This window comes from Blastocystis hominis (genome assembly GCF_000151665.1).
Source record: "Blastocystis hominis, Singapore isolate B (sub-type 7) whole genome shotgun sequence assembly, scaffold_0".
NCBI classification, from domain to species: Eukaryota; class Bigyra; order Opalinata; family Blastocystidae; genus Blastocystis; species Blastocystis hominis.
In genome coordinates, this window is record NW_013171815.1 from 299,593 (window position 1) to 323,354 (window position 23,762).

Sequence of the window (23,762 nt, forward strand, 5' to 3'; positions counted from 1 at the left end):
TGAACATCACGGACGTGAACTTGGTGACGTTTTTGATCAAGGTTCGATTTGGAATCGCTGTTTTTGTTTGCTTACAAATAGTTTTTCTATCGGTCCCTTCCCGTTCCGCTGCTGAATTCCGTCGAAATGAAGGCGTTCGAGAAGTGTGCCTGCGCCAAGGACTGCATGCAGATCGTGAATTCGCTGCCTCGGCAGTCCAAAGATTTAGTGCTGTGGATTTTGCAACTCATGGCGTTGGTTAGCTCCAACTCGAGCACCAATCTCATGAATGCGAATAACTGTGCTACGTTAGTCGCTCCGAATTTGTTTTCGGTGGAGGACTTGGAGCTGTTCGATAGGATGCTGCCTTTTGTGACACTCTTTTGCACGTTACTCATTAGTTCGTTCCAGGAGTTTTCTGTTTGTTTTTATAACGATGCGGGTACGGATCGAATGGGTCTGCTAACTAGAAACCGTACTCGTTTTATCCCCAAAAACGATTTGTGAGGAGATCGTCCGATTGAATAACTCGTAGAAGGAAGGTACTAAATACGGGCAGAAAATATCCGGAGTTAGTCAAAATGTTCGATTTAACCCGTCAGGTACGCGTTTGGCCAGCTTTTAACGATTTATAGTTTACAAAAGAAAACTGGCATTATCGCGAACTACCTTTGTAAATCCTGAGATGGAAAAACTCCAAAAGGAGTTAGAGTTGATAAAACACCAGAAACGTTCGATGGGCGTGAAAAACGCCGAGAACACAAAGTCCGAAATCGTAAGAATCAACGGGGAACAATATAGAGTGAATGGATTCAAAATGGATGTGGTAGTGAAAAGTGTGAAACCGAAGTCTGACTCGGTTTGTCTCCAGTATTGTAAGTACGGAACGTGCTCGAACGAGCACTGTCCAAATAGACACGATCGCAATTTGGTCCGAATTTGCCCATCCTTTCTAAAAGTAATAGGAAAGTGTGTGTTTGCAATGATAGGGGTGCTGTACGAATGAGGCTTGTACCTTAAACCACACAATGATTCCGGACTTGGTTCCGTTGTGTACATTTTATCAAAATGGACGATGTTCAAATGAAAAGTGCAACTATCGTCATGAGAAGGTAGCATCATGAAAAGCCATGTAAACGCAGGTCCCTGCCACCACTCCCATTTGTCGTAATTTCAGTGCAGGGTATTGCAAAAGTGGCATTTCTTGCCCTTATAAGCACATCTATTCGCGTAGCGCTCTGTTTGTGTTTTTGGTCATTTTCGATAGACGTTCCTTCTTCGCGTCCGCAAATCCAGACAGACGATGAAGTGATCTCCAAGTTTCTCCCTAGTTTTATCTCTCTTCCGTTCCCTGTTTGTTGTTATTTCATCCTTCACGAGAGCAGCAATCCATCCTCCCACCTCTCGTCTCTCACGACCATTTCATTTGTGTTTGGAACAAGCAACGCAACGAAACAAACGAACTACATCTTCTTGAACATGTCGAGCATGCGACGAGTGATATAGAATCCACCACCAATGTTAATGGCGGAGAATAAAATAGCAACCAGAGAAATCCAGAAGGAAATCGAGTCAAAAGGATCGATGGCCTGGAACAGAGCTCCCAAAATGACCACTCCAGAAATAGCGTTCGTCACGGACATCAGAGGAGTGTGCAGCGAGGACGTGACGTTCCAGATGGAGTTGTAACCAACTACGCAGGCCAGAGCGAACACCATCAACTGGGAAGTGAAGGTCGGAGGCAGGAAGAATCCCACCACCACCAGCACAACGAACATGGCGATGACCGCAATGGCGCGGCGCGCGTTGTCCGAGAGCGACTGCTGAGGCAGCACCGCCACCGACTTGGTGGTCTTCTTGACGATGGGCTTGCTTGGAGGCGGGGCGCTGACGTCCTTGGGCGGATAGGTGACCGCGCCGCCGTTGCAGACCAGCATCGAGCGAATGATGTCATCGGAAACGTCGATCTTGAAGTCCTGCGCCTTGCCCATGTGCTCCAGCAGACGGAAGATGTTGTTCGCGTACATCTCCGAGGCGATACGCGACATGCGGCAGGGCAGCTGCTTGTATCCGATGATGGTCACGCCCTTGTGCACGACCACTTCGCCGGGCTGCGTCAGCTCGCAGTTTCCGCCAGTGCGGGCAGCCAGATCCACGATCACAGAGCCCGTCTTCATGGCCTCCACGTGCTCCCGCTTCAGCAGAATGGGCGCGCGCTTACCCGGAATGGCAGCGGTGGAAATGATCACATTGCACTCCTTGGCCTGGGCCAGGAACAGAGCCATCTCGGCATCGATGTACTCCTTACTCATCACCTTGGCGTATCCTCCCTTGCCTTCTCCAGACTCGGTCGAGGCCACCTTCAGGTCCAGGAAGGTTCCACCCATCGACTCCACCTGCTCTCGGCACACCGAACGGGTATCGAAGCAGCGCACATCGGCTCCCAGCGCCTTGGCAGCGCCGATCGCCTCCAGTCCAGCGACACCAGCACCAATAATCAGCATCTTGCAGGGATCGAACTTTCCGGCAGCAGTGATCTGAGGGGCGAAGAAGCCCTGGTAGGCGGAGCAGGCCTCGATCACGGCACGGTAACCAGCGATCTTTCCCATCGAGGACAGCGAGTCGAGCTTCTGAGCGGTCGTGGTACGAGGAACGCTATCCATAGCGAGCCACTGCACGTTCTTATCGGCGACAGCCTTCAGCATATCAGGATTCTGAGCGGGCGAAGCGTAGGAGACCAGAACCTGGCCTTCTCGCAGCATCTTAATCTCATTGGGGAGAGGCTCGTTCAGCTTCACGATCACATCCGACATGGAGAACACTTCCTCGGCAGACACAATCTCCACACCGACCTTCTCGTACTCCTCGCGAGTGAACATCGAGCCCTCACCGGCGCCCTCCTCGATCACCACCTTGAAGCCCATCTTCCGCAGGTTGATGGCAGCGTTGGGAGTCATAGCCACACGGGTCTCTTCCTCGCCGACCTCCTTCGGAATACCCACGGTCATCTTCGTTTCGTACGCCTTGAAGTCGAACTCCTCCTCCTGCTGCATGGCAGCAGCGACCGCATCGGCCGAAATCTTCTCCGCGTTCTTGGTCTTCTCCTTCAGCTCGGTCACGATGGCCTCCACGGTCTGCTTGGCATCACCGAAGCACATGTTGGTGTTCTCGAAGAAGAACAGCGGATTCTCGACGTCCGAATAACCCTTTCCCATGGATCGCTTGAACACGACCACCTGGCGCGACTCCCACACGCGGATCACGGGCATTCCGGCAATGGCGGAGGTGGGATCGTTTTCGGCAGCAGGGTTCACCGTATCGTTGGCACCAATGACCAGCGTGATGTCGTTCTCTTTCATCGTCGGGTTCACCTCCTCCATCGAGTGCACGATGTTGTAAGGGACGTTGGCCTCGGCGAGCAGCACGTTCATGTGGCCGGGCAGACGACCCGCCACGGGGTGGATTCCGAACTCCACTCTCTTTCCGACGCTGATCAGAATGTTGGTCATTTCGGCCACGGCGTGCTGCGCGTGGCCCACGGCCATTCCGTATCCAGGGACGATCAAAACTCTCTTGGCGTCCATCAGCTTCTCGGCAACCGCCTCGGGCTTGATGGGGAAGTGGGGCTTCTCGGGCTCCGACTTGCCCTCCTTCTTGGCGGGGGCCTTGGAGGAACCCTCTCCGAATCCTCCGGCGAGCACGCTCATCAGAGAACGGTTCATGGACAGACACATGATGTAGGACAGAATGGCTCCGCTGGAAGCGACGATGGCTCCAGTAATAATCAGCAGGTTATCCTGCAGCATGAATCCGGCAGTGCATCCACTGATTCCGGAGAAAGCGTTCAGCACAGAAATAACCACAGGCATATCAGCACCTCCAATAGGAAGGACAAAGCAATAACCATAGATTCCAGCAACAACAACCAAAATAATGTTGAACACCCATCCCCAGGAAAGGTCCATCACGGGAGGGAAGAAGTCACGAACCTCCTTATCAAAAAAGGCAGTGAGACCTCCCAGAACCATGAGGACGATCGAAATGATCATCAGGATGGCGTTCACAACGGCGAAGCCGTTGAAATGAGGAGTCTTCAGCTTTCCGTCCAGCTTGTAGCAAGCGGCAACTGAACCGACGAAAGTGACGATACCGATAAAGATACCGAGCTCCATGAAAACGATCTGAATCACAGCCTCCGAACTGCGGTAAGCAGGGCTCAGGAATGTGAGAGCGCTATTCATAACCAATCCGAGAAGGAGGCTTACTTGGGAGAGAAGAGCAGAGCAAGGCCTTCCAAAGCAGCAGCCAGACCTCCAAAAGCATTAAGGAGACCGACCATCTGAGGCATTCCAGTCATGGCAACACGGCAAGCGATGAACTACCAATAATAACGAGCAAGTAGCAGGTCCTACGATACCGATTGCGAGACCGATCACCGTAAAAATTGGAGGAGCCCACCAAGCCTGGCCATTATTCACCAAATCACCCCAATCGGCAAGCTCGCTAATAATTCCGGTACGAATGTACTGCATAACGGCACAAGCCAGCATACCGATAATACCAAACCTAGTCATTAGAACCCTCATTCAAACATACCAATTACCAGCTCTAGCAGTTTCCTGCTGTCCAAGCCCCAAAATAGAAAAGATAAACATAACAGCACTGCCCACGTAGATCACATCAGTAAAGGAATCAAGCATGGCAGGGGCTGTAGTGTTCTGTAATCCAGGAACTATGGATAAAACAATTCACTAACACAAAACCTATAAGGGTAGTATTGTCCATCGTTTCCGACTTGATAAAAAAAATGAACCATACAATCAGCTGTATACGCACCAATTTGGCAAACTTGTGCGTCCAATCAGATGCGAATCATCTCTATTTTGAGGGATCTAGAAGATGCATATTAAATAAAAACAATTATGAATATGTAAAATACGAATTTAAAGAGTGCCGAGTGACAGAAGGGAAGAGTGAAATCGAAAGTTTGCTTTTTGAGGTCTATTTATTCTATTATTTGAGAATAACCAAATTCGAGAATGAGAATACTCTGTACAGAGACGCCTCATTTCCATACTCCACTCAGTACAGACGGTATTTCAATGGTGTTCTAAAAACTAAAATTCAAAGAAACTAGGAAGGAGTGTATGTGTTCATTCAATTTAGGAACTCGTGGTTGATATAATTATCAAGAATAGTTATCCACACTATGCATGCTGTTTGACCAGTGTGAGTGAAACTCCCAGACTGCTTGATAATTATGAATTCTTTATGAAACCTGGTCCATTCCCTACTCAGCAAGAAATTTGTGTGACATCACTAGTACGTATGTAGATTTTCTATGCTGATGGGCTTGAGGATGGACTAAGATGATTTGAATGAGTGAACTTACGCTGTATAGAGAAATGTTCGAAAAGGAGGTTGTTATCGACTGTAAGGGACATATCATGGGCCGTCTTGCTTCTGTTGTTGCCAAGGAGCTTCTCTCCGGACAGAAGGTTGTGTGCGTCCGCTGCGAGGACATTAACATCACCGGAGGAAGTAAAGTGTAGCGAGCCGTGATAATTGAATAGTGATGCGTAACCGTGTGCGCCGTGAGGCCTATCTTCGTAAGAAGATGAACACCAACCCTGCTCGTGGTGGCTACCATCAGAGCGCTCCTTCTGAGATCTTCAAGCGTGCTGTGCGCGGAATGATTCCCCACAAGACCCCTCGTGGAGGCAACGCGATGAGCAATCTGAAGTGCTTCGACGGAGTGCCTGCTCCCTACGACAAGAAGAAGCGCGTGGTTGTGCCCGCTGCCTACCGCGTTTCTCACCTGAGGTAGGTGGAGAGGACATTGGAGTGAGGAAATAGACCCGATCGTGCCTACATCACTGCTGGACACCTCGCCAGCCAGTTCGGATGGAGATACGGACATCTCATCCAGCGTCTGGAGGCTAAGAGACTCGCGAAGTCGAAGGAGTATTTCGAGAAGAAGAACTCTGAGAAGAAGACGGAGAAGGCCTCTGAATAAGATAGATGTCTGTTTTGTGGGTCACGCTCTTTTTGTCTTGTTTGTTTTATATTTTTATGGCTTCTCGACTGAATGAGACGTTGGGGCGTGTACCTCCCTGTACACTCTTCTTTATTGCTCTGTGTATCATAATCTTTATTATCGAGCTGTTTATTGGTCATGAACCATTTGTACTAAGTGCATATTTTATTCTGGAGCGCTACCATATTCATGTCGAATTGTGAAAGGAAGTTGATTCTAGAGGATATTTCTGTCAACATTCGCTCACCTTGGTTTTCTGCACATCTTGTTTAATCTCATCTCGTTCTATAACATCAGTATGTCATGAAGAGTGCTATTATTGTAAGATCCTGTACTTGAGAGAAAGTATGGCTCCGTCTTCATGTTTTATGTGATTTTTCTATTCACAATCATCAACGGGTTGCTCTATGTCCTTATTTATAAGCTCTTGTCCTTGTATGGTTTCTTCGTGAGATGTGTTGTAGGATCAACTCCTCGTTCCTCTACGTAGCTGCTGCGGGATTCTCTGGAGTGATTTTTTCTCTTCTTCTTGTCATGACCTATGTGATTGATGTGGATACTTTATCGTATGTTTCTTTCCTGTATTTTCCCCAGAATCTTTGGTCTGTTTTCTGTTCCTCGGAAGTGGTACGCAATCATCTACCTCATTCTGATGTCCGTGCTTATCCCAGGCGTCAGTTTCATCGGACATCTCTGTGGCATTCTCTCAGGCTATCTATTTGTCTTTGGATATCTGAACTGGGCCATTCCCATGCACTGCCTGGTGGCTATGGAGAAAGGTTTCATAGGCTCGGTGCTCAAGAAATCGAATGCCTTTGTATATATCCCAGAGCAGTCTGTAATGAGTAGATTTATATTCCTGAACTTCATGAAATGATAGGTTCAGCCATCTCCTTCACCGGCATGCTGAGTATGGTAGGTCAAGGACTTAAGAGTTTGGCTATGATTGTGTGGAGCGTGTGTGTGAGCGTGGTCATGTTCCTCTTCGACTCTATTTTCCCTCCGAAGGAGAGTTCAGCGATTGGGACAAATGCCGGATCGGGACCGGGATCGGGATCGGGATCGGGATCACAGATAGTGGGGAATGCGAAGGAAGATATGTGGGAATGAAGGAAGGGAGTGAGGGATAGAGAAAGCAGAGGAGGGATGAGTGCAGAGGAAATGAGACAGAAACGATTGGAGTTCTTACAACACAAAAGCTAGTAGTGATAAATGAATGTGCTCGTGTGTTTGAGAGAAATAGCAAATAGAAAGCAAACAAACAAACAAAGATAGTGTTGTGATGGATGGAATTCCTATGAGCATAGAGTCGCTTGCAACAAACACAACGATATTACCTCAAAACACAACCCACGGAGAACACTCCAAAAGCAATGGCTTCGCCACAGCCTTCAAACTAAATGACAGATTCTTGACGCGATTCACATTCAGCACGCTCGAATACACCAGTTCCCGCTTTCCATTTCTATCCATCATCCATTCATCCCCTCGCTCTCACATGTCTGCAAACACTGCCGGAATGCTTCGAGCGATCAGCACAGAGAGATTTCTTCGCGTCAGCAAGCCTCGGTTCTGACAAAGAATCCCTTGCAGCATCTATTCATCACTTTTATTCACCAACCAAACAGGATCGGATAAGAAGGAAGCTACAAAGGACGTGTTGGGACTCAGATTGTCGATAAAGGGATACGGTTTGATCGTCATCCAATCCTTTTCTTGGGTAGGCTTTGACGAAACCGAAATCCAGTACTGATCGATGTAGCAGACCTTTTGATCCATCGAAAGCGGGACTGCACGACTACTATTCACTCCTCATTCCCTCATTAAACGTGTCAATGCATCGCTGCGGCAGCTGATTTCGATCCAAACACGCGCAAATCCAATGCAAGTCTTTCTGTCGCTTCGCATACGCCGATGCTCCCAGCTTCACTTCGGATAACTACACATCGCAAAACCCGTTCACACATACAACACACCCAGCAAGCTGCATTGGCTTCTTTAGCGTCTTGTCTCGCACGAGAGTCTCTGCAACACTGCGGATCGCTCGCTCCGAAGGTGACGACGAGCCGCCGATTCCAACGCAGATCCACCGCAACACTGCAATGAATGAAACACGAAAGAACAAACCGGAAGTGATGTAGGGGAGCGGAGCTTCTGCGAGTTTGGTGGCATTGAATCGGCAGATTCCGAAGTCTGCATTGTATTGACAGCAGTCGAGGAAGTATCGCTTTGTCTCCAATTCCATCCCTTCGCGAATCTGATTCGGTCACAGCATCGACAATAAAAGCGTACAGATTGGAAGTAAGCGATTGCCTCCAATAGCATGGGACCTTGCAACGAACCGTTCGATTTCAATTGCTGCACTCCAGAGCGGATTCGGTTTCGATCGTAGGTGAGATCGAGATTGGATGGGTCCAAAACAAACGGGACGTTTCGCTCTTTGCAAGTCGCTTCTAGACTTGCTTTGGACTGGTAGAGAAGAGGTCGAATACGGCGCGTCCCATCGTCCATTGTTTGGATCTGTTTCATGCAAGCAAGACCCGCAATGCCACTGCCTCGAAAGAGACGCATAAAGAACGTTTCAATCTGGTCATCGCCATGATGAGCTACTAACACATCTGAAGTATGCTGCTCGGAGCATGCCTCCCTCAGGAGACGGTACCGTTGCTCTCTCCCCTCCTTTTCCAAATGTTGTTGTTGAGGCAGTGCCGACTAGAATAAAAATCACTAATGAGCACAAACCCAATCAATCTTCTTAGTAACATGCGCTATACCCATTCTATTGACCCACTCATGGACTTGAGCCGCTTCCCTTGCACTCTCTGCTGATAATTGCACTACTACAACTCTACCTTCTCGAAAACCATGGTCAATAGTCACGGCAACTAATCGCGAAATGTCGGTCCAATCTTTCAGGAGAGATAATAGTGCCATGCTATCCGGACCTCCAGAGAGAGCGACTATGAGCTTACTCTTTGCATACTATCTTAGAAAAGGTAAATGGTGAGTACTGGGTTCATTCCGCATTGCTCCATCATGTACTTAAAGCGGAGATTCGAAATGGCTTTTGTGGAAGAAAACGCATCGAACTGAGTAGCTGAAGCATGAGTACGGGCGAGACAAGTAGATAATGGCACCCTCCGCAATCCCAGTATACCACGGGACAGCATATTACTAGGTAAGAACAGTGAGTGGGAGTTTCATTGACCGTTTGTGAATGAAAAGCAGTATTTTTCTTGAATAACATAGAATCATGAGTGGAAAGGGACCATCTAAGCCCAGCAGTATTGGCGATGCCTTGTCGACTTCCCTGGAAGATTCCAAGGGTGCTATGACTCGCCAAACTCAGGCACTGAATGCTGTAAGTTATGCGTGTCTCCCCTAAGGATATAGAAGGAATCCGAGGACAAGTCTTCCATCGATAGTCTGTGCGAGGCTGTCTTGAACAAGATCAGCAACCAGGAGGAAAAGGAGAGTGTTCAAAAGGTCCTGGGCATCATTTCGAGCAAGTTCCAGTTGCGAGAACTGGACCCCAAGAAGGGTGAGGTGGACTGGCAGAAGAAGTACACAGAGCTTCAGGAGTTCAACAAGAAACTCATGGACCGTTTGCGCAGCGTGCAGGAGGAAGCCAAACAGCTTAAGAGTGGCGACCAGTCCATGAAGAAGTCTATTGAGGAGAAGGAGGCCGCAATCAAGGTCGAGAGCGAGCGTGTGAGAAAGCTTCAGGAGGAGATTGCTGCTCTGGTTGCCAGTCAGAGCCACTACGACGAGCTCTCTGCGCAGGCCGAGAAGTTGGAGAAAGACATGAAGGAGAAGGAGGCGGAGCTCGCCCAGGAGAAGGAAAAGAACGCGAGCATGACGGAGGAGATTCAAAAGCTTCAGGAGAATCTGAAAGAGATTAACGAACTGAAGATGATGCTGGAATCTGCGAAGAAGCTCAGCGCTGAGAAGGAGGAGTCGCTCCGCCACTCGTTGGAGAATCTGAAGCAGAAGGAGCAGGAGTTGTCTGAGCTGCGTGTCAACCAGGTGGATGCGGAGGGCATTGCTCATGATAACGAGAATCTGAAGAAGGAATTGGAGGCTGCGAAGAAGGCTGCTGAAGCTGCGAAGAAGGAGGTGGAAGCTTCGAAGAAGGAAGTAGAGGCTGTAAAGAAGGAAGTGGAGGCTGCCAAGAAGGAAGTGGAAGCTTCGAAGAAGGAGGAGGAGGCTGCCAAGAAGGAGGAGGAGGCTGCCAAGAGTGCTACGGAAGAGGTGAAGAAGGAGCTGGAGGCCGCGAAGAAGGCTGCTACGATGGCTGAGAAGAAATCGGAGATCTCGAAGAATGTGATCGACGAGATGAAGAAGCGATTGGAGATGGCGAATCAGGAGACGGAGGAAGTGAAGAAGCAGCTGGATGCCTCAAAGAGAACGACGGAGGAGGCCAAGAAGGAACTGGAAGCTGCGAAGAAGGCTGCTGAAGAAGCGCAGAAGGAGCTGGAGGCTGCTGAAGAGGCCAAGAAGGAACTGGAGGCTGCGAAGAAGGCTGTTGAAGAAGTGAAGAAGGAGCTGGAGGCTGCGCAGAAGGCTGCTGAAGAGGCCAAGAAGGAGGTGGAATCGTCAAAGAAGGCTTCTGAGGATTCAACGAAGGATCTGGAGGCTACAAAGAAAACCATTGAAGAGACATTAAAGACTGCTGAAGAGGCCAAGAAGGCGTTGGAAGCCGCAAAGAAGGAAACCGAAGAGACAAAGAAGGAGCTGGAAGCTTCGAAGACTGCCACGGAAGAAGTGAAGAAGGAGCTGGAGGCTGCAAAGAGCGCCACAGAAACCGCGGAGAAGAAATTAACCGTGTCGCAGAACGTCACGGAGGAGTTAAAGAAGCGACTGGAGACTTCGAAGAACGCCACGGAAGAAGCGAAGAAGGAGCTGGAAGCTTCCAAGAGCGAAATCGAGACGTTGAAGAAGGAGCTGGAGGCCGCCAAGCAGGCTTCCTCGGCTCTTTCCTCCAGCACCAGCAAAGAAAAGGAGGCGAACGAAGCCGCGCACAAGAAGGAGATCGAAGAGCTGAAGAAGGATCTCGACGCGGCTCGCAGCGCGGCGGAGGAGGCTTCGAACGCGTTGAACAGCTCGAAGTTCGCTGTGGAGAAGGAGCTGGAAGAGACCAAGAAAGAGCTGAAGGTGATCAAGGAGGCCGCGGAAGCCTCCACGATGGCCACCAAGCAGCTGGAGGCGTTGAAGTCGGCCGGCGAGGCGGACAAGAAGGAGATCGCGTCGCTGCAGGAGAAGCTGGCTGCGCTGGAGAAGGACTTGAAGGAGCAGAAATCGGCCGCGGAGAGCAGCAAGAAGGAGCTGGAGTCGAACAAGAAGGAATTGGATTCAAAGAAGAAGGAACTGGAATCGAACAAGAAGGAATTGGATTCGAGCAAGAAGGAACTGGAGTCGAAGAAGAAGGAGCTGGAGAGCAGCAAGAAGGAGCTGGACACCAAGAAGAAGGAGCTGGAGAGCAGCAAGAAGGCTCAGCAAACGGCGACCGACCAGAAATCGAAGTTCGAGAAGAAGGTTTCGGAGCTGGAAGCGCAGCTGAGCGAGTCGGAGTCGGCTCACAAGGAAGAGCTCAGCAAGCTGGAGAAGAAGGCGAACGACGACACGTCGCTCACGACCTACATGCGTTTGGTGTCCTCGCTGCTGCAGGGCGAGGATATCCTGAAGGGCAAGGAGAAGAAGGGTCTGAAGATGGACAATCGCGCGTGTCCCAAGTGCAAGACGCCGATTACCAAGGCGCTCAGCGATTCGGTAGGGAGAGAGAGAGGGAGGGTTGACGCGTAGAACGAGTGCTCGTACTGTGCTCTGCTTAGAGAGGCGAAGAAGGCCGCGGAGAAGGCTGCGGAGAGCCAGGCGGAGAAAGAAATCGATGATGTGAAGCGGAAGCTCATTGTGGGAGGAATGGAGATTGAAACGTCAAAGATGATTTCTATGTTTGGTCTGTTAGTGGTTGTTGTGATTATTGTGTTGAAGTGGATGCTTAAATGATCGGGTTGAAATGTTTGTTACACAATTGTTATGCAGACCCCGAAGATTGAGGAAGTCATCGATATCACGGTGAACAACTTCGAAGAGTGCCTCCCCTACGTGTTGGAGACCATTCGAAAATCTGAGTTCATTGCCTTCGATCTTGAATTTAGCGGCACAGACTACAAGCCCTACTTTCGTTGCGTCTACGCCGATACCGTATATCTTAAATAGAGCAGTCAATTCTAGTTTGAAACACGCTACGCCAAATACCGTGTTGAGTAAGTGGATATCAAGTCAATTCACTCATAGTGCTGAAAATTACTACCCGATAGAAGTAGGACTAAGAAACCTTTTCAACGTACTAGCTCGGAATTTGCTGCTTTTACTGGGATGACGAAAAGCACTGGTATTCCTCGGTATTCGCATTGAGAATAGTATCATATGTCGCCCTTTCAACTTTTTCGTCTGCCCCTATGCGCACAAGCTATGTAACCTAACCCTCTCAATTCGCGTAGGCGACACCTGGATCGCTTCCAGCTAGGCCTCAACCCTTGACTTCCTTCGAAACAACCACTTCAAATTTGGCCGTCTTTTCTCTGAAGGCATTCCGACGCTTCGCAAATCCGACGAGGAAAAAATCCTCGAGCACCTGCGCATGAGCCAGGATCGATACGACTATAAGGACGACAAAGAACGCGAATCCATGGAGCCTATCTTCGAGCAAGTCTCATTTGATTCGTCCCTTCATTGCAGATCAACTCATGGATCCAAGCAATGAATCGAGACGCCCAATTGTCTCCCAACACCGACCATTCTCTCGCGACGGAATCGCTTCTTCTGCCCCCTCTCAACTCCCACAAGCGAAAGCTCTTATACCAGGAAGTCTCCAATCGCTATCCCACGCTTTCTCTCAAAGAGCTCCCCGAAGACAATCCATCGACCGGGAAGATCAAACGCACGCGGATCTTTGTGACCAAGCAGCCCAGCGAAAGGATCGAGCCTGCCGTCCCGGAAGTCTGCCAACACGCTGGCGTTCGACGCGTTGTGGAGGCGATTCTGGAGAGTAAGAAGCCGCTGGTTGGGTTCCAAACGATGGGCGATGTGATGTACATGCTGGGCGGAATCTACAAGGAACTGCCGCGAACGCTGCCGGAGTTTTTGGAGATGATGAAGGAGGTGGAGCTGCTGGTGGATTTGAAGGAAGTGGTGGAGATGGAGGGGCTGAAAGAGGAAGACATTCGTCATTGTAATCTAACGCACGCTTACCAGCAGGTAGAACAGGGAAAAAAAGAAGTGAGTTGTAGGCGGAAGCGTGGAAGAATGGAGAACCGGAGGTGCGAAGAGCGGTGGAGAATAGCGAGTTTACGGCCCATGATGCGGGTAGGAGGGAGAGAATGAATCGCAATGTAGCGTGCGACGCGTTGATAACGGGGTGTTTGTTCGTGAAGCTGCTTTACCGATGCGGATTTCGATGGGAAGGTGGGGAGCGGGGAGGGATTGCGAGGTAGATATCGCGAAACTGAAAGAGATGAAGCGAGACGGAGGATTGGATGGACTGAAACGAGAGTTTGTGGAGTGTTTGGACCGATTGAACTTGTATCATATGCTCCATTCGCTGCCGATTCGAATGGATGAGTACAACAATGTCGTTAACCAGTTCCATGACGAGCTGCAAAACCGAGAGAACGTGCTGGTTATCGAGAATATCGCGCCGGTAGACGGAGAGAGAGAGGAGATCAGTTGTAGTGGCTCACGTCCAAGCACTTCTTTTCCTTCTTTGCGAAGCATTACAACATCAAACGAAACGTGTATCTGAACTGGCTGAGTGATTCGATGATGCTGGTGGTTCTGCCATCGGTGGAAGACGCGAATGTTCTGCTGGATGCTTGGGAGACGGAGGTGAGTACGGAGGATAGTGAGGATGCCGACTTCAGTAGGGATGGATGGGAGAAATGAGGATAGAAATGCCGGTGGACTTCTGTAACCGCCATGTGGTGCTGAAAGATCTGCGAATCCATCGGTTTTCGTATTATGAGCGGTTGTGTTTTGTGAACAAACGCAATGTGAAGAATTGTTAATCGTGCTAATGTGATGATTGTTTGTTAGGAGCAGAGGTGTTGATACAGATCTGAATTGTTTGTTAAGAGCAGAGGCGTTGAAACAGATCTGAATTGTTTGTTAGGAACAGAGGCGTTGAGAGAGATCCGAACTAACGCTCTGTAAAGTTTGTAAAGCCTCGCGGATTACTTCCCTATCCTGCTGCTCGGCGTGAGTTCCGCTATGATAATAGTCTGTCAGCGAGAGTGTCAATCGCTCGTATGAGTGAATCACAGCATGGAACAACGAGTCTGATATGTCCAATGGCCGTGTAGACTAAATCGTAAAGAGAGGGGATTACGAAAGAAACTTGAATGAACTTCTCAGCGTCTTTTTTCAGCTTGGCTGTAGCTGTACAAAGACGATCAAAAGAAGAGGCCTGGCTGGCTGAACCCAGAGGATTTTGCTCAATGTCCTCGATGGAACTGCGAGAAAGCGAAGAGCGGGAGTATCGCTGTACGGGCGGAGCTCCCTGAATGGGTCTTTGCACAATCGACTCGATTGCCTCATCAGAGCCAGCATCGTTTGACTCACTCGCAGCCACTGTTGAAGATTCTGTTACCCGGAAAGGAAGGTAGATAATATAGGACGCGTGTACGGTACGTGTACTCCGAGGTTCTTCACTGACAGGAGGGGGGAGAGTTGGAGCCTATAACAAATTGAAGTTCACTTTCTTACTGGGGCTTTTACTAGCTGGATACACACTCCAGAATGGATGTTATACTCCGTGAGCAGCTTATCCTCTCTCAACACTCGACCCAGATAAATCAGCCTTTGTTCGTCTTCCTCGATTCCCGTGTGATTCTTAATAGCAAACCTCAAATCGGATAGTTTGGAGTTTTCTTGCATTGTTAGATGAATGGTACCACCATCTAGTATGCTGATCTTCAGTTCAATACTCATGGAAAATGTCCTCAAGGAAAAGATAGTAACACGAACATCTGTATCCACCATGATCGTGTTAAAAAAAGCCCAGGAAATTTCCAGGAAATTTCCGGAATTCGGTTATTGCTGCCGATTTTTGTCATGTGTGTGGTTTCTTTATAAAAAAAGAAGATCAGTTAAAATGCCGAAAGGTAAAAGACGTGCACGTGCATTAGAACGAATCAACGCTAAGAATAACGAAGCGAAGCCTGCTGGAGAAACCAGCACATTACCTGTCAATCCACAGATTCCGGCTACGAATCCACCCAAGGAGGTGCCCAAGCCAGTGGAGACAACAGCTAAAGCCGAAAATACCGTTGCTGCGGTGCCTGGGTCGGGACAAAAAGCACCCGCTCCCCAGGTATCCCAAGCTCCCTCCGTGTCCGAAGAGGTGAATGAGCCTGCCAAGGGTGCTGGAGCGAATCCCCTATTAAGATTCGCCAAGAAGAAGAATGTCCGTCACACCATGGCATCATTTAAGGTGGATACCAGCTCTATCAGGATGCAATTGACCACCACCCGCCCAAGGACGATTTATAAGTATGATGTCAAGATCTACAGAGTTCGCGATAATAAGCGGGTTTCTGTAGTTCTGAGCAAGGAAGAGGCGATCCAAGCGATGATCCTGCTGCGCAGCAACCCTACTGCGCAACAACTTATGAAAGGTGCTTTTTGGTACGATTTCAAGGCGTTGTTCTACTCGAAATACTCTTTCGAGAAGACAACCTTCTCTGTAACACTGTCGGATAAGGTGTACGAGCTGGATATTACCCCAACCGAGTTCATGACGATCACCGACGCACAGAGCCTCGATGAGCGGGCGACCCAGGCGCTCATGACTTCGATCATGTACGAAACCTCGGTGGATAAGTAATCGTGGATGGATTTCTTCATTTTAGAAAGCTCTTCTGTCTGAACGGCAAGATCTTCTCCGGCAAGACCTTCCCGATCGATCGTTACCTCGAGGGCCGCCTGGGCGTGAGCTACTCCGTCCGCCAGACGCAGCAGGGAGTGATGCTGGAGATCGACCAATGCGCGACGACCTTCGTCACGCCGGGTCCTTTAATAACCATTCTGCGTAATATCGCTGGAAACAACATGTCTCCGGACATGGTGATCGGGGAGCGCTCCCTGTACGACATCAACCAGCAGCTGCGGAACGTGAAGGTGTACACGAAGTACCAGGGCTATGAGCACAAGTACACGCTGAAACGTCTCGTAAACAAGACCGTCGCTTCTATTAGTTTCGAGCATGAAGGCAAGACCGTAACGATGCTCCAATATTACCAAACTGTCTACAAGATCCGGCTGCACTACCCGAACGCGCCCGTCGCGGAGATGACGAAGAAGTGCTTCATTCCGATCGAGCTTCTCTTCATCTGCCCCAACCAGCGCTACAACTCGCAGCTCAGTCCGCAGCAGCTGAGCCAGATGATCCGCACGACGGCGAGCACGCCGCGCGATCGCCAGCGGGGCACGCTCGACTTCATCCGCACCAACACGCAGTTCCGTCTGCTGAAGGAGCTGGAGATCGACATCGACCACCGCATCGTCGACGTGAACGCGTACCAGCTCGCGCCGCCCGTGCTGGACATCGGTGGCCGCACGGTGACCGACTGCAGCTGGCGAAACGGCAACTTCGTGCGCCGCATGGCGATCGTAGGCGGAGCGGGGCGCGCGTGACTCGTAGAACTCGTACCTGCTCGTGGTGCTGGACCGAGTGAAAGGACTGGAGCTCTGCGCCGACTTCCAGCGAAGACTGCCGAAGTTCTTCAGCCTGGGCGGACGGCAGCCCGAGCCGATTCGCGCCGACGTGAACCGCCTGGAAGGCCTGCTGACGCAGACGGTGGCGCGGATGGCGCAGAAGCCGCAAATCATTTTTGTGTTCACGCGCGGGCAGACGGCGGAGTACAAGGAGGTGAAGCGCGTGAGCGACGTGGTGCTGAAGATCCCGTCGCAGTGCATCAACTGCGCGAAGCAATCGCGCGGACTGAACGACGCCGTGATGAGCAACCTCTCGCTGAAGATCAACATGAAGCTGGGCGGCGTGAACGCGAAGCTCTCCGCGCCGCTGCGCGTTTCGCCCGCCAACGCCGCGCCGCTGATGATCTGCGGAGCGGACGTGACGCACCCGATGGGCGGCGAGAAGAGCATCTCCGTGGCGTCCATCGTGGGTTCGATCGACCCGACCCACACGCGCTACGCGAGCGAGTCCACGGTGCAGAAGGGCCGCCAGGAGGTCATCGAGAACATGCGGAGCATGATGCAGGGCCTGTTCTCCGCGTTCGCGACGGCCAATCGCGGGACCCCGCCCGCGGCGGTGGTGTTCTACCGCGACGGCGTGGGCGACGCGATGTTCGAGAAGGTGATGCACGAGGAGGTCACCAAGATCTACCAGGCCTTCCAGGACTGCTTCCCCTCCTACCCCTCGCCGCTGCGTCTGACGTTCCTCATCTGCCAGAAGCGGCACAACATGAAGTTCTACCCGCAGGTCCCGTCGCATAGCGACCGGCAGGGCAACGCGAACCCGGGCTTGCTGGTCGACGAGGGCATCATCTCCCCGACCATCACGGAGTTCTACCTGCAGTCCGGCGTGACGCTGAAGGGAACGGGCAGACCGTGCCGCTACACCGTTCTGGTGGACGACTCCGACATCCCGCTGGAGACCCTGGAGAAGATCACGTTCAATACGTGCTTCCTGTTCAATCGGTGCAGCCGGTCTATCGGGATCTGCGCCCCTGCGCGCTACGCCCATCTCTTGTGTTTCCGAACACGAGATATTCTGCGTGTGAGTGATGGAAGCGATGGGCGTAGCGTGGGGAGCGTGGACTCCGATACTCTCAGAGACCAGCAGTACCAGCAATGTAGAAACTTCAGCTATGATGGTAGCATGAAGACCAAAATGTTCTACATCTAATTTGTACTTGCTTACCAAACGCCCTGCGTTGAATCAAGAAAATGAGATCATCTGGCATTCTGTACTGAATGGGATTCTCTTGTTTTCGTGGTGTTTATTTTAACAAACTCGGGATAAGTGAAATATAGCATAGCATTGTTGTAGTTAGGCCTTCTTATAGGGGTTCTCGCGAGCGGTCTACAAATCACGCACGCCTACTGACGCTACATAACGTTTCAAGTGCTCGGGGTCGTAGTGCTTCACTCCCTCGTACAGGAAGAAGAACAAACTAAAGCCACTAAGCATCCACAGGAAAGCACGTCCGGTCTTCATGCCCATGACATCGAAATCGATCGCAGTCTCGGGAGCCACTCCATCCTCCCAAATCAGTTCAGCATGCTCAGAAAGCTACACATAGGATTTCCTGGAAACCAAACCATACAGATTTGTTGGGAGCGCGTCTCTGGACAAAGGGAGGCTGGGGAGTACCGGCGTGGTCGTGCGAAAATCTCTTCAGAGCACTCTTAGCGGTACTGCTTCGGACGAGTCTGGAGGAGAGTCGAGAGGCTTGGGATAGTGTTCTGCTAAACATTCTCTTTGGAAATAAGCTAATAAAAACCTCCAGAAGGATCGTGGAACTCCGCCAGAAATTGGGAATTCCCGTTATTGCGTATTCGAACCAAACAACACAATCCACGTCAGCTAAAGAAATTACCATGGTACAAATATTGTCATTGCTTCCTCTCACATACGCTTCATACGAAATCATCCGGGCCGCCTTGTCCAGTAAAATGCGAATCTGCCTCCTTGTTTTCCCCAGAACGTTCTGCGACGTGAAGGAATCAACTAACTAGCGATCCATCCATCCACCCATTCAAGCAAATCGAATTAAAACGAAAGGATATCTCTCGGCTCACAAATGAACTCACGATCGCATTCACCTCCTCCATCGAGATCTATGCATCACTTCCGCCCCAATCCCTTACAAAATCCCACACTCCGTCCGATGCAAGCACAATATACTGGTGAAACGTCTAATGATCATCTTCGTCGGATCCCCACCTCATCGATCTGGAGCGTGTAGATATGCGGCTCTACCGACAAGAACGAGCTGTACGGACAGTCCCCGAACGACCGCGACAGCGCCAGCTGCCCGAACAGCCGACTGTCCTTGATCTTCCCGCCACTGGCGAGGATTCGTTTTTTCTCCTGGTCGTTGGACACGCGATGATCAAACGTCACCGAAAACGGCTTTCCCTCCTTCTATCGCTCACGCACACCCAGCAGCGAGGTACATCGCAGCATATGAACCCGCCGCTGTCTCCGATGTTCGCTATGATCAGCTCTCCTTCGTTCCTGCGCGTTAGAAGCCGTCGGCGCGCTCACTTGATCACGATGGTGCTCGTGCTGCCGCTCATGTCCCCCAGATTGCAGTAGCCCTGGATAAACGAGTCGCGTGCGGTCTTGAAGGCGTCGCGAACTTCGATCGCAGTCGGCATGCCGTCGTTTCGACGCATGAGAAGAAACTAGGTTGCAATTCGGAGCTGCCGCTACCTGCTCGATCTGGGTTGCTAAAAAGGCCGCTGCGTTGGTGCCACGGTGGCCGTCGCACAGGCCATACAGCACAGGAAGTTTGGTAATGTCGTCTGTACGGATATTGTACGGCGAAACCCAGTGAATATCCTTCACTTAAGCCGAAATCGTTCGCTGTACCTCCATTTTCCGCTTCCTACCCGCGAAACAACAACTCCCAAAAAGATGGTCTTCCTTTAGTTTTCTACATAGTACGCTCGCTGCTCTCTCTACGAAGATGGACGATGGCAACGAGGAAGCCCCTTGTAAGAGTACTCGCAAAAGACATAGGATTTGTTATGACCACGCACTTCAGAATGACGGTAACAATGCTGGTAGCTCGAGAAATGTCTTCCACAGGTGGGGCAAAAAAAGTCGGACACTTCAGGGTACTTTTGAATCTTTCCGTAGTTTTCGCGTTTCACTTCCTCTTCCTCGCTCATGATCGCATTATAAAACAAAAGCATGTCAAATTGCGCGTACAACAGCAGAACTGTCGTAAACAGCACAAAGATAATACTCCACATTACTATTTAATAATGCAATTCCGTCAAATGGGCATAGATTAAAGGAAACTAAAAATGATACTTTTTCGATCGGAAAAGTGGATGTGCAAAATAGGAATCGTTTCGAACCTTTGGGGAATCCGAATTTCCTTAAGTTTCGTGTTTCAAGAAAATCCTAAAGCGGCCTTGTGGTCTAGTGGTATGATTCTCGCTTTGGGTGCGAGAGGTCCGGAGTTCGATTCCCCGCTGGGCCCTTTTTTCTTGTCAAGGTGAGTTTCATTCGGCTCAAGACTTTCTTGGGGTTGTTTTCTTTTGGATTTTTCAGCTTTCTTCCCCCATCTCCAATTTTAGCAAGATGTGGAATCGATTCAATTTTTATTCTACTCACATCGTACAATCGCACGACCCTACAAGTAGTCTGTATGCGCTACAGGTACGCTTTGGATGATTGGTACTGACGGATAGCTTCTCGATGTGACGTGCATATCCGATGGCATGGATAAACTCATTTTCGGTGATTCGGAAGGAGGCATCACGATTTGCAACCAACTTTATGGTTTGAATAGATTTATCGCATATGAACACGGTGTTAATTTTGTATATCAGGTAGTGTTCTGTGGACGAAAGTCAGTGTTTTAGTGCAAAAACTCAAATCTGCTGTACACAATCGGAAACGGAAAGGATTTGCGTCCGGATTATGCCATTTCCGAGTCGCATAAAGTTGTAAATGATTATCGCGCCTACCTCAGCAATAACGATCACTATTCCTTCATTCTGGAGGATTTATTCATTGGAGAGACGGTGAAGACCGAGCCAGCCGACGTGGTCTACAGTTACGTCTTGAAAGTGTGGAACATGGCCAAGATGGAGATCAATGGCGTCCCGCAGTGCATTCGCACGATCCAGCTCTTCGAGCGAATGGAAGAGCAGGACATCACGGTGTTCTCTGTGGGCGAGGAGGAGCAGCTGCTTCTGTTTGGCTGCAGCAATGGCCGCATATTCTACGTCCAAGTACGGGATGAATGGGCGCCGTAAGCGATAGGGCGACATTACCCGTCTTCATTACACGATGCCGAGCATGCTTCCGCAGAAATTCACCGAATCCATCACCGGCCTTCACCAATGCTACACACTCGACGTACCGCTCTATCGACTCCCCTTCCCCGTTTTAGGATCCAGACACCATCGCGATCTACGCGTCCTCGATGACAAAAATCGGCTGTTTTTTGTTCAATCGAAACGCCCTGCAGAACGTGGAGTTTCTGCTCCTCGACGACATCCACGGCTGCGAACTGAACTGCAGCTGCGTGAACGCGCACAACGAGCTGGTAGCACTCTTCCTCCTGTGCGAAGCAGATTTTGGCGGTGGACGAGGGTCTTCGCGTGTTCTCCCCGCGGGGAATGTCTGCGAGCTACCTGTTCCCCGGGAAGAAGAAGTACATAATGAGCACGAAGGAGTGCGCGGTGGTGGCGAGCTTCGACGAGAACGGGCAGCAAGTGATCACGATCTACAACCTGGCGAATCGGTTCATCGAGTTCGCGTCTTCGCTGTTCCGGAACGGGAAAACGGAGTTCGTGAACGCGATCGTGAGCCAGTGGGATTCGATCTTTGTGATGACGCGCACCAAAACCGTGTTTTGCTTCCAAGAGAAGGATCTGCCGACGAAGCTGCGGTCGCTGTACGAGAAACACCAGTATCCGATCGCGCTGGACGTGGCGATTCGGAGCGGAATGGACGTGAACGGCGTTCTCAACATTCACCGAATGTTTGTTTTTTTTCTCGGGAGTAATCAAATAGATACGGCGATTATTTGTACGATGAGGACGAGAACGAGAAGGCGATCGAGGAGTACAAACAAACGATCGGGTTTATCGAGCCCTCCTACGTGATCAAAAAGTTTTTGGACGCGCAGCGGATGCCGCAATTAGCCACGTATCTCGAAGCGCTGCACCAACGAAGCCTCGCCAACAGCGAGCACACCACTCTCCTGATTAACTGCTACACCAAACTGAAGGAGAAGGAGAAGCTCCACCAGTTCATCTACTCCGACCACGCCGGAATCCACTTCGATGTCGAGATGGCCGTCGAAGTGCTTCGCAACGCCGGCTGCTACGAAGAAGCGCTTCATCTCTCCAAAAAGCACCAGCTCTTCATGAACCACCTCCGAATTCTCATCGAAGACATGCAGTCCTTTCACGGCGCCCTCGCGTATATCAAGTACCCGCGGTTCTCGCTCCATTCCCGCGTAGATCGCTCCCCAGCGAGCTCGCTTCCACCGCGCTCCAACTCTACGGAAAAGAGCTTCTTTCCCATCTCAGCATCGAAACCACCAACATCATCATCCAGCTCTGCCTTCCCGCCAATTCCGGCTTCGTCCCGCTGCCCCTCGAGGACGGTTCCCGCGGGGAGGTTGTGCATTTTACGGGGCAGGACGACGAGGAATCGCTGCTGAACGGGTGCTGCGTGCCGGACAATTTCATTCAGTGTTTCGCGGATTCCCCGCGGCGATTGAAGCAGTTCTTGGAGGCGATGCTGAAGTACCGCGCGCAGTGCGACACGATCGTGTGGAACACGACGCTGGAGCTGCTGCTGCGGAAGGATTTGCTGCGCGAAGAGCTGCGCGAGAAGGGAAGCGACGAAAGCGAGTTGGAGGCGATCTATCGAGAGAACATTATGGGGCTGCTGCGCATGCCGAAGGCGCAGTATGACGTGGATCAGGCGCTGGTGCTGGTGCAGATGCACAATTTCGAGGAGGGACAGCTGTTTTTGTATGAGCGATTGCAGATGCATGAGATGATGTTGAAGCTGTATATCAACGCTGGCGATGTGGAGCACGCGATTCAGCTCTGCAAGGAGCACAAAACGGAGGATTCTTCGCTGTGGACGCAGCTGCTGATTTTTTACTCGGAAATGGATTCCTTGGATATGGAGAAGCTCATCGAAGTTCTCAACTACGTGTATGAAAACAGGATCATCTCGCCGCTCCTGGCGCTCCAGCTCGTTTCCAAAAACCCGAAAATCACGCTTGGGGGCATGCGCAACTTTTTGATTCATTGCATCGAGGGAAAGAGACAGATGATCGAGGAGGATCGCAGCAAGGTCGCCGAGTTGCGCAAAGAGGTGGAGGACATGGAAGCCGAGATGGAGGACATAAAAACATATCTTTTTTTGGAATGGCGGAATTCTTGACTTTTTTAGGAATGGCAAAATCATGCAGCAACGAAAGTGCCAGGGATGCAAGCAGCAGCTGGATTTGCCGTCCGTGCACTTTTTGTGTGGGCACTCGTATCACAAAGTGGGTTTGGGAGCGATTTCATGAGGGTAGAATTGTGTGGATATGTCTCAAAAGGCATGTCCCTATTGTGTTTATCGCTATCAGTGAGCTTTTGGCTTCTCTTCCTCCCTCTAGAAAAGAGTTCACGGTCCCGCCGCTGGCATCGGAGGCCTCCTACTTCTCAGACGTCGATGCGATGTGTTGCTGTGAGATGTAGATGCACGAAGCGAAGGACGGTTTCGAGGTGAACGCGGAGTACTTGGGCCGCCGTCTCTTCAGCAAGCCCGAAGCGCCGCCGAAGAAGGAGATCGAGCGTAGATGTTGTTCTGGGTGTTGAATGCAGTGACCGACGAAGAACTGGACGCGATTCCGATGCAAACTCTCGAGCTGTGCCGTGTTTGTTAACAAACAATCCACTTCTCTTCGGCGAACACAAAGCCGTCCAGCAGGTGCGTTCCCAGCGCGTACTTCTCTTCGTCCACCAGCAC

At 50.6% G+C, this 23,762-nt stretch overlaps 12 protein-coding genes; 7 read left to right on the forward strand and 5 right to left on the reverse strand.

Annotated features, from left to right (window-relative positions):
• Window positions 1-1,427: 1,427 nt before the first annotated feature.
• GSBLH_T00000079001 (uncharacterized protein) lies at window positions 1,428-4,679 on the reverse strand (the record flags this gene model as incomplete). XM_013038222.1 has 4 exons in its annotated part: window positions 1,428-4,212; window positions 4,245-4,357; window positions 4,392-4,545; window positions 4,576-4,679. The coding sequence occupies 4 exons, from the start codon at window positions 4,677-4,679 to the stop codon at window positions 1,443-1,445; spliced, it is 3,141 nt and encodes a 1,046-aa protein (XP_012893676.1). The 3' UTR covers window positions 1,428-1,442.
• A 608-nt stretch (window positions 4,680-5,287) lies between these two features.
• Window positions 5,288-6,029, forward strand: GSBLH_T00000080001 (uncharacterized protein). XM_013038223.1 has 3 exons: window positions 5,288-5,520; window positions 5,553-5,802; window positions 5,836-6,029. Exons 1-3 carry the CDS (start codon window positions 5,427-5,429, stop codon window positions 5,993-5,995), a joined length of 504 nt encoding a protein of 167 aa, XP_012893677.1. The 5' UTR covers window positions 5,288-5,426; the 3' UTR covers window positions 5,996-6,029.
• A 348-nt stretch (window positions 6,030-6,377) lies between these two features.
• Window positions 6,378-6,893, forward strand: GSBLH_T00006018001 (uncharacterized protein; the record flags this gene model as incomplete). The annotated part of the gene is made up of 3 exons (XM_013038224.1): window positions 6,378-6,451; window positions 6,481-6,582; window positions 6,611-6,893. 3 exons carry the CDS (start codon window positions 6,378-6,380, stop codon window positions 6,891-6,893), a joined length of 459 nt encoding a protein of 152 aa, XP_012893678.1.
• A 1,121-nt stretch (window positions 6,894-8,014) lies between these two features.
• On the reverse strand, window positions 8,015-8,587 carry GSBLH_T00000081001 (uncharacterized protein; the record flags this gene model as incomplete). Its single annotated transcript, XM_013038225.1, has 1 exon — window positions 8,015-8,587. One exon carries the CDS (start codon window positions 8,585-8,587, stop codon window positions 8,015-8,017), a length of 573 nt encoding a protein of 190 aa, XP_012893679.1.
• Window positions 8,588-9,673: 1,086 nt separating this feature from the next.
• Window positions 9,674-12,033, forward strand: GSBLH_T00000082001 (uncharacterized protein; the record flags this gene model as incomplete). XM_013038226.1 has 2 exons in its annotated part: window positions 9,674-11,785; window positions 11,819-12,033. The coding sequence occupies 2 exons, from the start codon at window positions 9,674-9,676 to the stop codon at window positions 12,020-12,022; spliced, it is 2,316 nt and encodes a 771-aa protein (XP_012893680.1). The 3' UTR covers window positions 12,023-12,033.
• Window positions 12,034-12,052: 19 nt separating this feature from the next.
• On the forward strand, window positions 12,053-14,082 carry GSBLH_T00006019001 (uncharacterized protein; the record flags this gene model as incomplete). The annotated part of the gene is made up of 11 exons (XM_013038227.1): window positions 12,053-12,220; window positions 12,251-12,282; window positions 12,314-12,338; window positions 12,370-12,492; window positions 12,546-12,728; window positions 12,758-13,276; window positions 13,309-13,384; window positions 13,415-13,483; window positions 13,513-13,718; window positions 13,751-13,937; window positions 13,967-14,082. 11 exons carry the CDS (start codon window positions 12,053-12,055, stop codon window positions 14,080-14,082), a joined length of 1,704 nt encoding a protein of 567 aa, XP_012893681.1.
• A 971-nt stretch (window positions 14,083-15,053) lies between these two features.
• Window positions 15,054-18,029, forward strand: GSBLH_T00000083001 (uncharacterized protein; the record flags this gene model as incomplete). XM_013038228.1 has 3 exons in its annotated part: window positions 15,054-15,895; window positions 15,925-16,684; window positions 16,716-18,029. 3 exons carry the CDS (start codon window positions 15,054-15,056, stop codon window positions 17,940-17,942), a joined length of 2,829 nt encoding a protein of 942 aa, XP_012893682.1. The 3' UTR covers window positions 17,943-18,029.
• A 26-nt stretch (window positions 18,030-18,055) lies between these two features.
• On the reverse strand, window positions 18,056-18,513 carry GSBLH_T00000084001 (uncharacterized protein; the record flags this gene model as incomplete). XM_013038229.1 has 3 exons in its annotated part: window positions 18,056-18,119; window positions 18,150-18,329; window positions 18,364-18,513. 3 exons carry the CDS (start codon window positions 18,511-18,513, stop codon window positions 18,087-18,089), a joined length of 363 nt encoding a protein of 120 aa, XP_012893683.1. The 3' UTR covers window positions 18,056-18,086.
• A 98-nt stretch (window positions 18,514-18,611) lies between these two features.
• Window positions 18,612-18,871, reverse strand: GSBLH_T00000085001 (uncharacterized protein; the record flags this gene model as incomplete). XM_013038230.1 has 1 exon in its annotated part: window positions 18,612-18,871. One exon carries the CDS (start codon window positions 18,869-18,871, stop codon window positions 18,764-18,766), a length of 108 nt encoding a protein of 35 aa, XP_012893684.1. The 3' UTR covers window positions 18,612-18,763.
• A 91-nt stretch (window positions 18,872-18,962) lies between these two features.
• On the reverse strand, window positions 18,963-19,226 carry GSBLH_T00006938001 (uncharacterized protein; the record flags this gene model as incomplete). Its single annotated transcript, XM_013038231.1, is given in 2 exon segments — window positions 18,963-19,184; window positions 19,200-19,226. 2 exon segments carry the CDS (start codon window positions 19,224-19,226, stop codon window positions 18,963-18,965), a joined length of 249 nt encoding a protein of 82 aa, XP_012893685.1.
• Window positions 19,227-21,400: 2,174 nt separating this feature from the next.
• Window positions 21,401-23,189, forward strand: GSBLH_T00000086001 (uncharacterized protein; the record flags this gene model as incomplete). The annotated part of the gene is made up of 3 exons (XM_013038232.1): window positions 21,401-21,765; window positions 21,798-22,217; window positions 22,250-23,189. The coding sequence occupies 3 exons, from the start codon at window positions 21,401-21,403 to the stop codon at window positions 23,187-23,189; spliced, it is 1,725 nt and encodes a 574-aa protein (XP_012893686.1).
• A 22-nt stretch (window positions 23,190-23,211) lies between these two features.
• GSBLH_T00000087001 (uncharacterized protein) lies at window positions 23,212-23,679 on the forward strand (the record flags this gene model as incomplete). The annotated part of the gene is made up of 5 exons (XM_013038233.1): window positions 23,212-23,295; window positions 23,326-23,378; window positions 23,410-23,461; window positions 23,492-23,588; window positions 23,618-23,679. 5 exons carry the CDS (start codon window positions 23,212-23,214, stop codon window positions 23,677-23,679), a joined length of 348 nt encoding a protein of 115 aa, XP_012893687.1.
• Between the last annotated feature and the right edge of the window lie 83 nt (window positions 23,680-23,762).